We start from the raw sequence: 13243 nt of genomic DNA on the forward strand, positions 1-13243 counted from the left end.
ATAAGTTTCCACAAGCTATGCGGATGCTCATAACAGACTCTTTTCATAGAATACAGACCCAACACAACACCAAAATGTCTAACCATTTCTCCCCCTCCCAAAAATAATTCAATGTACACATATAAAGCACATTTTTTATTGGTGGTGAGAAGACAAGATTCTGTGCCCAAAATCATTGATATTCTTATGTTGCATCAATGATACACAGACACCTGTTGATTCTAATAAAAAATTGATCCTAGGTATTTGATTTAATAGTATCACAAAGCTTAAAGCACTGTAAATTTATGAACTCATGAAATCAAATTAAATAGTAATGCATATCCTAGTATCTCTGCATATTGAATGTGAACCTACTTAAGAGCAAAATTTAAGAGTTGGGAATTCATCTAAAAATAAGTTTTAAGAGGCAAAATGCATTAGGGATGCCAGTAGCGGTTTAATGAGATAAAAATGCGAAATGTTTAGAGTTGGGCGTTTGCAGGATACTTGCTCATTAAAGCCTCTATTCCACAAGGTGCATGTTTTGGTGCAGTCATTTATTTTTAAAGCATCAGAAATGGATCACAGTTTTTTTTTAACAATAGCATTGGTAACTTGTGGATAAAGGAGCTGGGGGAATGGGTTCCATTTTTGCCGTGTGAAACAAATTATAAACATAATTTAATAGGACAAAATCAGCATGGCTTTATGAAGGGGAAGTCATGTCTGACAAATTTGCTTGAGTTCTTTGAGGACATAACGTACAGGGTGGATAAAGGGGAACCAGTGGACGTAGTGTATTTAGACTTCCAGAAGGCATTCGACAAGGTGCCACATAAAAGATTATTGCTCAAGATAAAGAATCACTGGATTGGGGGTAATATTCTGGCATGGGTGGAGGATTGGTTATCTAAGAGGAAGCAGAGAGTTGGGATAAATGGTTCATTCTCGGACTGGCAACCAGTAGCCAGTGGTGTTCCGCAGGGGTCGGTGCTGGGTCCCCAACTCTTTACAATCTATATCAACGATTTGGAGGAGGGGACCGAGCGTAACATATCAAAGTTTGCAGATGATACAAAGATGGGAGGGAAAGTAGAGAGTGAGGAGGACATAAAAAACCTACAAGGGGATATAGACAGGCTGGGTGAGTGGGCGGAGATTTGGCAGATGCAGTACAATATTGGAAAATGTGAGGTTATGCACTTTGGCAGGAAAAATCAGACAGCAAGTTATTATCTTAATGGCAAGAAACTGGAAAATACTGCAGTACAAAGGGATCTGGGGGTCCTCGTGCAAGAAAATCAAAAAGTTAGTATGCAGGTGCAGCAGGTGATCAAGAAGGCCAACGGAATGTTGGCTTTTATTGCTGGGGGGATAGAATATAAAAACAGGGAGGTATTGCTGCAGTTATATAAGGTATTGGTGAGACCGCACCTGGAATACTGCACACAGTTTTGGTGTCCATACTTAAGAAAAGGCATACTTGCTCTCGAGGCAGTACAAAGAAGGTTCACTCGGTTAATCCCGGGGATGAGGGGGTGGACATATGAAGAGAGGTTGAGTAGATTGGGACTGTACACATTGGAGTTCAGAAGAATGAGAGGCGATCTTATTGAAACATATAAGATTGTGAAGGGGCTTGATCGGGTGGATGCGGTAAGGATGTTCCCAAGGATGGGTGAAACTAGAACTAGGGGACATAATCTTAGAATAGGGGGCTGCTCTTTCAAAACTGAGATGAGGAGAAACTTCTTCACTCAGAGGGCAGTAGGTCTGTGGAATTTGCTGCCCCAGGAAGCTGTGGAAGCTACATCATTAAATAAATTTAAAACAGAAATAGACAGTTTCCTAGAAGCAGGCTCGAGGGGCCGATTGGCCTACTCCTCCTATTTCTTATGTTCTTAAAGATTGGATTCCTTTTTTTTTTGATTGATTTGCTGAAGGGAGAAAGAACTTTTCATTGATTACATTGAGCACTGTTAACAACATCCTTTTCCTGGTTTGTTGCAGGGTTCATTTGGAGGCCAATGCAGAACGATGGAACAGGTTGCTGGCATCATTGGAAGAATTAAGCAAGTGGTTAAATCTTGAAGATGAGGCACTGACAAAACAGATGCCCATTGGAGGTGATGTTCAGACTCTACTGCAGCAACGTGACCACTGCCGGGTAAGTCTACAAATTGGCTGATAGTAAGCTTTCTTCCCCTGCCTCTCCCTACAGGCCTGTTTTCCTTTATCCATTCCCATCCTGAAGGTACAGATTCATGGGGTACAATTCAGGCAAAAGCTAGTATTTCCACTGCCTGATCACCCTTGCTGAAATCCCTTCTTTCTACTGCTGTGATTATGCCTTTTATCAATATTGTTACTCCTTCTTTCCCAATTTCCCTGACCTTTGTGAAGATCTTATAGCCTGGAATATTTAGCTTATAATAATGACCAGCTTGCAGCCAGGTCTCTGCATCCTAGTTAGCAAATCCCAATGTTAGGGGAAAATCCCCGTATTCGTCTAATACACACATTAAGGGGCAGCCCTTGGATCATGCCATGATTAGGTATTAGGTAAAAAGGTGCACTGTTCTCCTTAGGGGATGCAGGGTCTGCTTACGGAAGTGGTTGTTTTTTATCCATTTGTTCATCGGATGTGAACAAATGGATAAAAAACATCTGTGGTGGGTAAAATTTTGGAGTCTATTATTAAGGAGACAGTAACGGAACATTTAGATAAGCATAATTTAATAGGACAAAGTCAGCATGGCTTTATGAAGGGGAAGTCATGTCTGACAAATTTGCTTGAGTTCTTCGAGGATATAACGTATAGGGTGGATAAAGGGGAACCAGTGGACGTAGTGTATTTAGACTTCCAGAAGGCATTCGACAAGGTGCCACATAAAAGATTATTACTTAAGATAAAAAATCACGGGATTGGGGGTAATATTCTGGCATGGGTGGAGGATTGGTTATCAAACAGGAAGCAGAGAGTTGGGATAAATGGTTCATTTTCGGACTGGCAACCAGTAACCAGTGGTGTTCCACAGGGGTCGGTGCTGGGTCCCCAACTCTTTACAATCTATATTAACGATTTGGAGGAGGGGACCGAGTGCAACATATCAAAATTTGCAGATGATACAAAGATGGGAGGGAAAGTAGAGAGTGAGGAGGACATAAAAAACCTGCAAGGGGATATAGACAGGCTGGGTGAGTGGGCGGAGATTTGGCAGATGCAATATAATATTGGAAAATGTGAGGTTATGCACTTTGGCAGGAAAAATCAGAGAGCAAGTTATTTTCTTAATGGCGAGAGACTGGAAAGTACTGCAGTACAAAGGGATCTGGGGGTCCTAGTGCAAGAAAATCAAAAAGTTGGTATGCAGGTGCAGCAGGTGATCAAGAAAGCCAACGGAATGTTGGCTTTTATTGCTAGGGGGATAGAATATAAAAACAAGGAGGTATTGCTGCAGTTATATAAGGTATTGGTGAGACCGCACCTGGAATACTGCATACAGTTTTGGTCTCCATACTTAAGAAAAGACATACTTGCTCTCGAGGCAGTACAAAGAAGGTTCACTCGGTTAATCCCGGGGATGAGGGGGCGGACATATGAGGAGAGGTTGAGTAGATTGGGACTCTACTCATTGGAGTTCAGAAGAATGAGAGGCGATCTTATTGAAACATATAAGATTGTGAAGGGTCTTGATCGGGTGGATGCAGTAAGGATGTTCCCAAAGATGGGTGAAACTAGAACTAGGGGGCATAATCTTAGAATAAGGGGCTGCTCTTTCAAAACTGAGATGAGGAGAAACTTCTTCACTCAGAGGGTGGTAGGTCTGTGGAATTTGCTGCCCCAGGAAGCTGTGGAAGCTACATCATTAGATAAATTTAAAACAGAAATAGACAGTTTCCTAGAAGTAAAGGGAATTAGGGGTTATGGGGAGCGGGCAGGAAATTGGACATGAAGCTGAGTTCGGATCAGTCAATGCCCTGTGGGTGGCGGAGAGGTCCCAGGGGCTATGTGGCCGGGTCCTGCTCCGACTTCTTGTGTTCTTTAGATTTGTGGTTGGGATCAGATCAGCCATGATCTTATTGAATGGCGGAGCAGGCTCGAGGGGCCGATTGGCCTACTCCTGCTCCAATTTCTTATGTTCTTATGTTCTTATGTGGGCGTCGCTGGCAAGGCCAGCATTTATTGCCCATCCCTAATTGCCCATGAGAAGGTGGTGGTGAGCCACCTTCTTGAACTGCTGCAGTCCGTGTGGTGGAGATTCTCCCACAGTGCTGTTAGGTAGGGTGTTCCAGGATTTTGACCTGAAAATGGTCACAGCTGGTAACACTGAACCCAAGAGAACATCTGCTGTGGCCCTGAAATTTGTAACAGGGCCAATTGTGTTTTGAAGAGTTACACAGGCAGAATTTTTAGGTGCTTAGAAAAAATCATCTCAAAGTGATCAGTACAATTTAAAGTTATTCTACACCATAAAAAGGAGTTGGAAGCAATGGTCCATTGTGACCAAATTGACTGTAAATCTCTGCGATTTTCTCACATTTTCTATCACCATCTGACTTTGATCCAAATGTCTGTAGCCAGGAGCAAGCTTCCTCTTGAATTATGCAGCATTATCATGATTTGTTGTGATTGTGGTTAGTCAAATCTCTAGTCCAAAGTAGTTTCAATTTGTTCATCTTTATCTTATTATGGTGTGCTGTAGGGTTCAACTTTGGTTCATTGCTGTGATCATTTTTATAAATGGTGGAGATTGGGAGCAGTGGGAAATGAGAATCCATGTCCACAAATTCAAAAAGATTTAGAGATTCTGGGTTTGTGAGCAGAGAAGTGGCAGCTGCAGTTTATTGCAGGTAAATGTACAGCAAGGTAAGAGGAATATGTGGGAATGTACTGAAGATAATGGAGCAGGAGAGAGATAGACTGCCCACTATTCCTAAGCTGCAAAGAAAGCAAATAAAATGTTGGGCTACAAAGAAAGAACATAACCTGATCAAAAATATCATTTTAAAATTGTACGTGGCCTTGATGAGGAGCAGTTTCAAGTTATTGGAGTAGGTTATTCAGGAAATGGTTTCAAGGTTAAATGCCAGGATTTAGAGGGCTAAGTCATGATGAGTGATTGTGTACCTAAGGCTTTTCTCTAAAGAACAGATGACTAAGGGGAGACCTGGTGGAATACTTCAAGTTTATATAGTTGTTCCATCAACTGGAAACATACACAGAATTTCAGACTGGAGGGGTGGGGGGGATAGATTCAAAATGAAGGAAATTAAATTTATGCAATTTTTCAGCAAAATGGTGATCAACATATGGAATAAACTTTCAGTACAGGTGGGAAACAGGAAACTTTTAACGGATTTCAAAACAAAACAAAACAAAACAGACAAGTTCCTGCAGCTGAAGCGATATATAGTTATTATATTTTACAAATGATGGTATAGAGATACCTTGCAGAAAATAAAGATGATTGGATGGAAAGGCTTAGATGTACCAGTGCTTTCTCCTGTCTAAAACAGGAGAAAGCACTGGTACATCTGGTTTATTAATCTTTCATATATCATTCTGTGCGCTGACTGTTTTTGTCCAGTTGGCTCAGAGAAATTTGAATTATAGCTTTATCTGTTTCTTCAGAAATGTAAACCCTTGAATCTTGTCTCCGTTCAAACTTATTCTACTAAGAGTACACTGAGCTCTGATCCTCTCCTCATAGCTTGAAGATTGAAGCTTGCACTCCATTACTTTTGCTAGTATCGAATACCATTTACCATTTGTTCCTATTGAGTTTTTCAAAATTATTTTGATGGATGCTGAACTTTGTAGGACATCCTGCCTTCCCTTCCAATTTAGAATTATCCACAGACTTTGGAGGTTCTCTTTATAATTTCCTCATGCACCATCAGTGAGTGACAGCGCTGTGTGGGATTCCATTAATTCTTGCTCTCCCAACTTGAACAATTTTCATATATAGTTTTTCTTCATAATTTCTATCATTCTTTCCATCTGACTTCTGCCTACAAGTCTTTGGTAAGAACCTGGTCAGATCCTTTGTCCAAGACAAAACATGTTATCTTCTGAATTTGCTTACTGCTAACTTGATATCCTCAGAATTTCAGTCAAGAGGAGAAACAATAAGACCACAGCCACTTTTACAACAGACTCCAGCAGTACTTGCCCCACCCTTAGAATGACTGAACACCTTGAAAATTTTCAGCTGATCAGAGAGAGCCAGCATGGATGTAAAGAGTAGGTCGTGACTGATGAACCTGATTGAATTTTTTGAAGAGGTGACTAAAGTGATGGACAGGGGAATGTCTATGGATATTGTTTATATGGACTTCCACAAGGCATTCAATAAAGTCCCCCATAAGAGACTGTTAGCCAAAGTTGAAGCTCATGGAATTGAATCATAGAATCGTAGAAATTTACGGCACGGAAGGGCCCATTGCGACTGTGCCGGCCGAAAAAGAGCTATCTAGCCGAATCCCACTTTCCAGCTCTTGGTTCGTAGCCTTGTAGGTTACACTTGTAGGCACTTCAGATGCATATACAAGTACCCTGCAAATGCGATGAGGGTTTCTGCCTCTACTACCCTTTCAGGCAGTGAGTTCCAGACCCCACCACCCTCTGGGTAAAAAAAATTCTCCTCTAATTCTTCTACCAATTACTTTAAATCTATGCCCCCTGGTTTTTGACCTCTCTGCTAAGGGAAATAGGTCACAAGAACATAAGGACATAAGAAATAGGAGCCAGGAGTAGGCCAATCGGCGCCTCGAGCCTGCTCCGCCATTCAATAAGATCATGGCTGATCTGATCCTAACCTCAAATTTAAATTCATGTCCAATTTCCTGCCCGCTCCCCGTAACCCCTAATTCCCTTTACTTCTAGGAAACTGTCTATTTCTGTTTTAAATTTATTTAATGATGTAGCTTCCACAGCTTCCTGGGGCAGCAAATTCCACAGACCCACCACCCTCTGAGTGAAGAAGTTTCTCCTCATCTCAGTTTTGAAAGAGCAGCCCCTTATTCTAAGATTATGTCCCCTAGTTCTAGTTTCACCCATCCTTGGGAACATCCTTACCGCATCCACCCGATCAAGCCCCTTCACAATCTTATATGTTTCAATAAGATCGCCTCTCATTCTTCTGAACTCCAATGAGTACAGTCCCAATCTACTCAACCTCTCCTCATATGTCCACCCCCTCATCCCCGGGATTAACCGAGTGAACCTTCTTTGTACTGCCTCGAGAGCAAGTATGTCTTTTCTTAAGTATGGAGACCAAAACTGTATGCAGTATTCCAGGTGCGGTCTCACCAATACCTTATATAACTGCAGCAATACCTCCCTGTTTTTATATTCTATCCCCCCAGCAATAAAAGCCAACATTCCGTTGGCCTTCTTGATCACCTGCTGCACCTGCATACTAACTTTTTGATTTTCTTGCACGAGGACCCCCAGATCCCTTTGTACTGCAGTATTTTCCAGTTTCTTGCCATTAAGATAATAACTTGCTGTCTGATTTTTTCCTGCCAAAGTGCATAACCTCACATTTTCCAATATTGTATTTCATCTGCCAAATCTCCGCCCACTCACCCAGCCTGTCTATATCCCCTTGTAAGTTTTTTATGTCCTCCTCACTCTCTACTTTCCCTCCCATCTTTGTATCATCTGCAAACTTTGATATGTTACGCTCGGTCCCCTCCTCCAAATAGTTAATATAGATTGTAAAGAGTTGAGGATCCAACACGACCCCTGCGGAACACCACTGGCTACTGGTTGCCAGTCCGAGAATGAACCATTTATCCCAACTCTCTGCTTCCTGTTAGATGACCAATCCTCCACCCGTGCCAGAATATTACCCCCAATCCAGTGATTCATTATCTTGAGCAATAATCTTTTATGTGGCACCTTGTCGAATGCCTTCTGGAAATCTAAATACACTACGTCCACTGGTTCCCTTTTATCCACCCTGTACGTTATGTCCTCAAAGAACTCGAGCAAATTTGTCAGACATGACTTCCCCTTTGTAAAGCCATGCTGACTTTGTCCTCCCAATCCATTCTATCTCGGCCCCTCATAATTTTACACACCTCAATTAAATCTCCCCTCAGCCTCCTCTCTTCTCATTGAAACAAATGCTGGGGTTGTTTTTGTTCGATCACCTCTCATTCTTCTAAACTCCAACTAACTGGTCTATAGTTCCCTGGACTGGTTCGATCTTCCTTTTTAAATATAGGAATAACATTAGCTGTCTGCCAGTCCACTGGCACTATTCCATTTTCTCGTGAATGTCTATTAAATGTTCTAATAACCTTTTTTTTTCAATTTCTCCCTTTGAATTACCCAGCCCTCTATTTGGTTTTGCTGATTAACAGTCCCTCCCACTCTGGTTATATTGTCTCCCAGTTTCTCCGTCTCCGTCGCATCTGTTCTGACAATACCACCTTCCACACCTGTGCTTCCAATATATCTTCCTTTTTCCTCAACCGAGGATTCCCATCCACTGTAGTTGACAAGACCGTCGACCGTGTCCATTCTATTTCCCGCGCTTCTGCCCTCACCCCTTCCCTCCCCTCCCAGCGCTATGATAGGGTCCCCCGCATCCTCACCTTCCACCCCACCAATCTCCACATTCAACGTATCATTTTTCACCACCTCCAGTGCAATCTCACCACCAAACACATCTTCCCCTCCCCTCCCCTTTCAGCATTCCGAAGGGACCGCTCCCTCCGAGACACCCTGGTCCACTCTTCCAACACCCGCTCTCCTCCCCACGGGACTTTCCCATGCGAGCGCAGGAGATGCAACACCTACTGCCCCTTCACCTCCTCCCTTCCCACCGTTCAGGGCCCCAAACACACCTTCCAGGTGGAACAGCAATTTACTTGTACTTCTTTCAATTTAGTATACTGTATTCACTGCTCACAATGCGGTCTCCTCTACATTGGGGAGACCAAACGCAGACTGGGTGATTGCTTTGCTGAGCACCTCTGTCCTGTCCGCAAGCATGACCCTGACCTGCCGGTCGCTTGCCATTTTAATTCCCCGTCCCACTCCCTCTCTGTCCTCGGCCTCTTACACTGTTCCAATGAAGCTCAACGGAAGCTCGAGGAACAGCACCTCATCTTTTGTTTAGGCACTTAACAACCTTCTGGACTCAATATTGATTTCAATAACTTCAGATCATAACCACTGCTCCCAATTTTTTGGACAGCAAGTGCTGGTAATGGTTCTGCTGCTGCCATTTACAGCTACTCCTGACCAATCTTTTGTTTCTTAACCTGTCCCATTACCACCTTCCTTGCCTTGCACCATCATCCCTTTTATCATTTCATCACTCTTGCCCTCTATCCTATTACAGACCTTCCCTTTTGTTCTTTCCTCCCCCCCCCCCCCACCTTTTTCCTGGCTCTGTACTTGCTTAAAAACTTTAACTCTTAACATCTTCCAGTTCTGACGAAAGGTCTTTGACCTGAAACGTTAACTCTGTTTCTCTCTCCACAGATGCTGCCTGACTTGCTGAGCTTCTCCAGCATTTTCTGTTTTTATTTCAGATTTCCAGCATCCGCAGCACTTTGCTTTTGATGGTTATATTGTGGTCCTACTTAATCATTTCTGCCTCAAAACCTCCTGCAGACACTGTTAATATCATCCTCCCTGTATTATCTCTCAAATTATCCAACAGCTTGAAAGTTCTGACCGCCTTGTAGCCAGTATGATTTTCAACATGGCCATTCCACTTGTTAACTTAAGAAGAAGCAGAAGAAATAGGAGCAGGAGTAGGCCATACAGCCTCTCGAGCCTGCTCCGCCATTCAATCAGATCATGGCTGATCTTTGACCTCAACTCCACTTTCCCGCCCAATCCCCATATCCCTTGATTCCCTTAGAGTCCAAAAATCTGTCGATCTCAGTCTTGAATATATTCAATGACTCAGCATCCACAGACCTCTGGGGTAGAGAATGCCAAAGATTCACAACCCTATGAGTGAAGAAATTTCTCCACATCTCAGACCTAAATGGCCAACCCCTTATCCTGAGACTATGCCCCCTAGTTCTAGACTCTCCAGCCAGGGGAAACAGCCTCTAACCTGTCAAGCCCTCTCGTAATCATATATGTTTAAATGTGATCACCTCTGATTCTTCTAAACTCCATAGAGTATAGGCCCATTCTACTCAATCTCTCCTCATAGGACAACCCTCTTATCCTGTGAATCAATCTAGTGAACCTTTGTTGCACTGCCTCTAGGGCAAGTATATCCTTCCTGACAGTGCTGTTGTTGACATGTCTTGTATTCTGGAGCACTGCTTATTGAATTTAACGAATCATCTGTACTTGCATTCAACATCTCACGGTCTTTTACAAGGTCCTGGTTCATTCTTAAAAAAAAAAATCTTTTAATTCTTCAAAGACTCCTTTTCTTCCCGTCTAACCAACAGTTATCAAGTCTCATTTTTGGCACCACCCTTAGTTCTTTGTCATATTGATATTCTTGGACTCGTCTCTCCTCTAACCCAAAGTGGAATATCCACCACTCTTCCATTGCTAAGACTGTCCGCTCCCTATATCCTCATTGCTGAAATTGAAACTCATCACACAGTCTCCTTCTCTAATTTGTTGGTCTTCCACCATTGCTGTGCTTATAGCTGTCTGAATTTCCTCTCAAATAGTGCTCTATCTACGCTGTGGTAAATGGCTCTTTCATGAACTAAAGTGTTTCCCATAGATTTGGCCTCTGTCCCATTCTGTTTCTTCTTCCTCCAGTGACCTCCTCCACTCATCTTCCAACCCTATCCACTCATTTACTAATGGTTCCATTCTATGTTCATTAACTTCCTTAGAATCGCACACCTTCAGACCTCAGTTTCCAATCCTCTCGCAGTGAAGTGACCGAATTATTGCATCTTGATCTCCATCTCTATAAAGGCAGTGATAATCTTGTTTCTTCGACTTATTTGAAGATACAGCTTCTTCATATCTTCTGCAAAGCTAACTAACAAAATCACCTTTGGGTGGCTACACCCTTAGTCCTTCCTTAAGTAGAGTCTCCTTTATTGCTAAAGCAGTCTTCAGAAAGCTTGGTTTCTTCTTTTAAACCATACACTTTATTTGGATAAGGTGAACATAGTTAGGTTTTACCATCTTTGTGTGTTCCTCTCAGCAACTCTTAAATCTCTACAAAGCTCAAATCTGTCCAAGACTTGAAAACTATTCCCATATTTGGGGAGCCTGTTACAGGTACGAATCCTGGACTAGGAGAAAGATAAAACTTGTCTAATTGGTAATTCTTCTCTCACCTCTAGTCCCATATACATATATGTATGTATGTGTGTGTCAATACTACTATGATCACTGTTCCTCTAACTTTCCTGATCTGTGACCTAACTCCATATACCCACCATAGCCCCATCTCCCTTCATATCTTTGGTTAACAAAAATCTAACAATCTCAGATTTAAAATTAACAATTGAGCTAGCATCAACTGCCGTTTGCGGAAGAGAGTTCCAAACTTCTACCACCCCTTGACTGAGCAGTCTGAGCAACACGGGAAGTTACCAGCAAGGCCTTGTGCGATATTGCTCAAACCTAAATTCAAAGCACGTGAGCCACCCAGATAACACACCCGTTGATTTTTCCTTTAGTCCCTGACAGGAAAGTCCCTGTCTAGATTAAACTGCATTTATTTCAATGCAAGAAGTCTGATGGGCAAGGCAGATGAACTCAGGGCATGGATGGGTACATGGGACTGGGATGTTATAGCTATTACTGAAACATGGCTAAGGGAGGGGCAGGACTGGCAGCTAAATATTCCAGGGTACAGATGCTATAGGAAAGATAGAGCAGGAGGTAAGAGAGGAGGGGGAGTTGCGTTCTTGATTAGGGAGAACATCACGGCAGTAGTGAGAGAGGATATATCCGAGGGTTCGCCCACGGAGTCGATATGGGTAGAACTGAAAAATAAGAAGGGAGAGATCACGTTGATAGGATTGTACTACAGACCCCCAAATAGTCAACGGGAAATTGAGGAGCAAATATGTAAGGAGATTACAGACAGCTGCAAGAAAAATAGGGTGGTAATAGTAGGGGACTTTAACTTTCCCAACATTGACTGGGACAGCCATAGCATTAGGGGCTTGGATGGAGAGAAATTTGTTGAGTGTATTCAGGAGGAATTTTTCATTCAGTATGTGGATGGCCCGACTAGAGAGGGGCAAAACTTGACCTCCTTTTGGGAAATAAGGAAGGGCAGGTGACAGAAGTGTTAGTGAGGGATCACTTTGGGACCAGTGATCATAATTCCATTAGTTTTAAGATAGCTATGGAGAATGATAGGTCTGGCCCAAAAGTTAAAATTCTAAATTGGGGAAAGGCCAATTTTGATGGTATTAGACAGGAACTTTCAGAAGTTGATTGGGAGAGTCTGTTGGCAGGCAAAGGGACGTCTGGTAAGTGGGAGTCCTTCAAAAATGTGTTAACCAGGGTTCAGGGTAAGCACATTCCTTATAAAGTAAAGGGCAAGGCTGGTAGAAGTAGGGAACCTTGGATGACTCGGGAGATTGAGGCCCTAGTCAAAAAGAAGAAGGAGGCATATGACATGTATAGGCAGCTGGGATCAAGTGGATCCCTTGAAGAGTATAGAGATTGCCGGAGTAGAGTTAAGAGAGAAATCAGGAGGGCAAAAAGGGGACATGAGATTGCTTTGGCAGATAAGGCAAAGGTGAATCCAAAGAGCTTCTACAAATACATAAAGGGCAAAAGAGTAACTAGGGAGAAAGTAGGGCCTCTGAAGGATCAACAAGGTCATCTATGTGCGGAACCACAAGAGATGGGTGAGATCCTAAATGAATATTTCGCATCGGTATTTACGGTTGAGAAAGGCATGGATGTTAGGGAACTTGGGGAAATAAATAGTGATGTCTTGAGGAGTGTACATATTACAGAGAGGGAGGTGCTGGAAGTCTTAACGCGCATCAAGGTAGATAAATCTCCGGGACCTGATGAAATGTATCCCAGGATGTTATGGGAGGTTAGGGAGGAAATTGCGGGTCCCCTAGCGCAGATATTTGAATCATCCACCGCTACAGGTGAGGTGCCTGAAGATTGGAGGGTAGCAAATGTTGTGCCTTTGTTTAAGAAGGGCGGCAGGGAAAAGCCTGGGAACTACAGACCGGTGAGCCTGACATCTGTAGTGGGTAAGTTGTTAGAGGGTATTCTGAGAGACAGGATCTACGGGCATTTGGAGAGGCAGGGACTGATTAG

At 42.8% G+C, this 13243-nt stretch overlaps 1 protein-coding gene across 1 annotated transcript in view; it reads left to right on the forward strand.

The window, feature by feature from the left end:
• utrn (utrophin) overlaps window positions 1–13243 on the forward strand; it is a 664298-nt gene that overhangs the window by 420826 nt on the left and 230229 nt on the right. Inside the window, exon 56 of the mRNA XM_067989572.1 lies at window positions 1993–2149. Coding sequence (XP_067845673.1) covers window positions 1993–2149 — 157 coding nt within the window. The remainder of the gene's footprint in view (window positions 1–1992; window positions 2150–13243) is intronic.

Source organism: Heptranchias perlo, chromosome 8 (assembly GCF_035084215.1).
Source record: "Heptranchias perlo isolate sHepPer1 chromosome 8, sHepPer1.hap1, whole genome shotgun sequence".
In the NCBI taxonomy this organism is placed as follows: Eukaryota; Metazoa; Chordata; class Chondrichthyes; order Hexanchiformes; family Hexanchidae; genus Heptranchias; species Heptranchias perlo.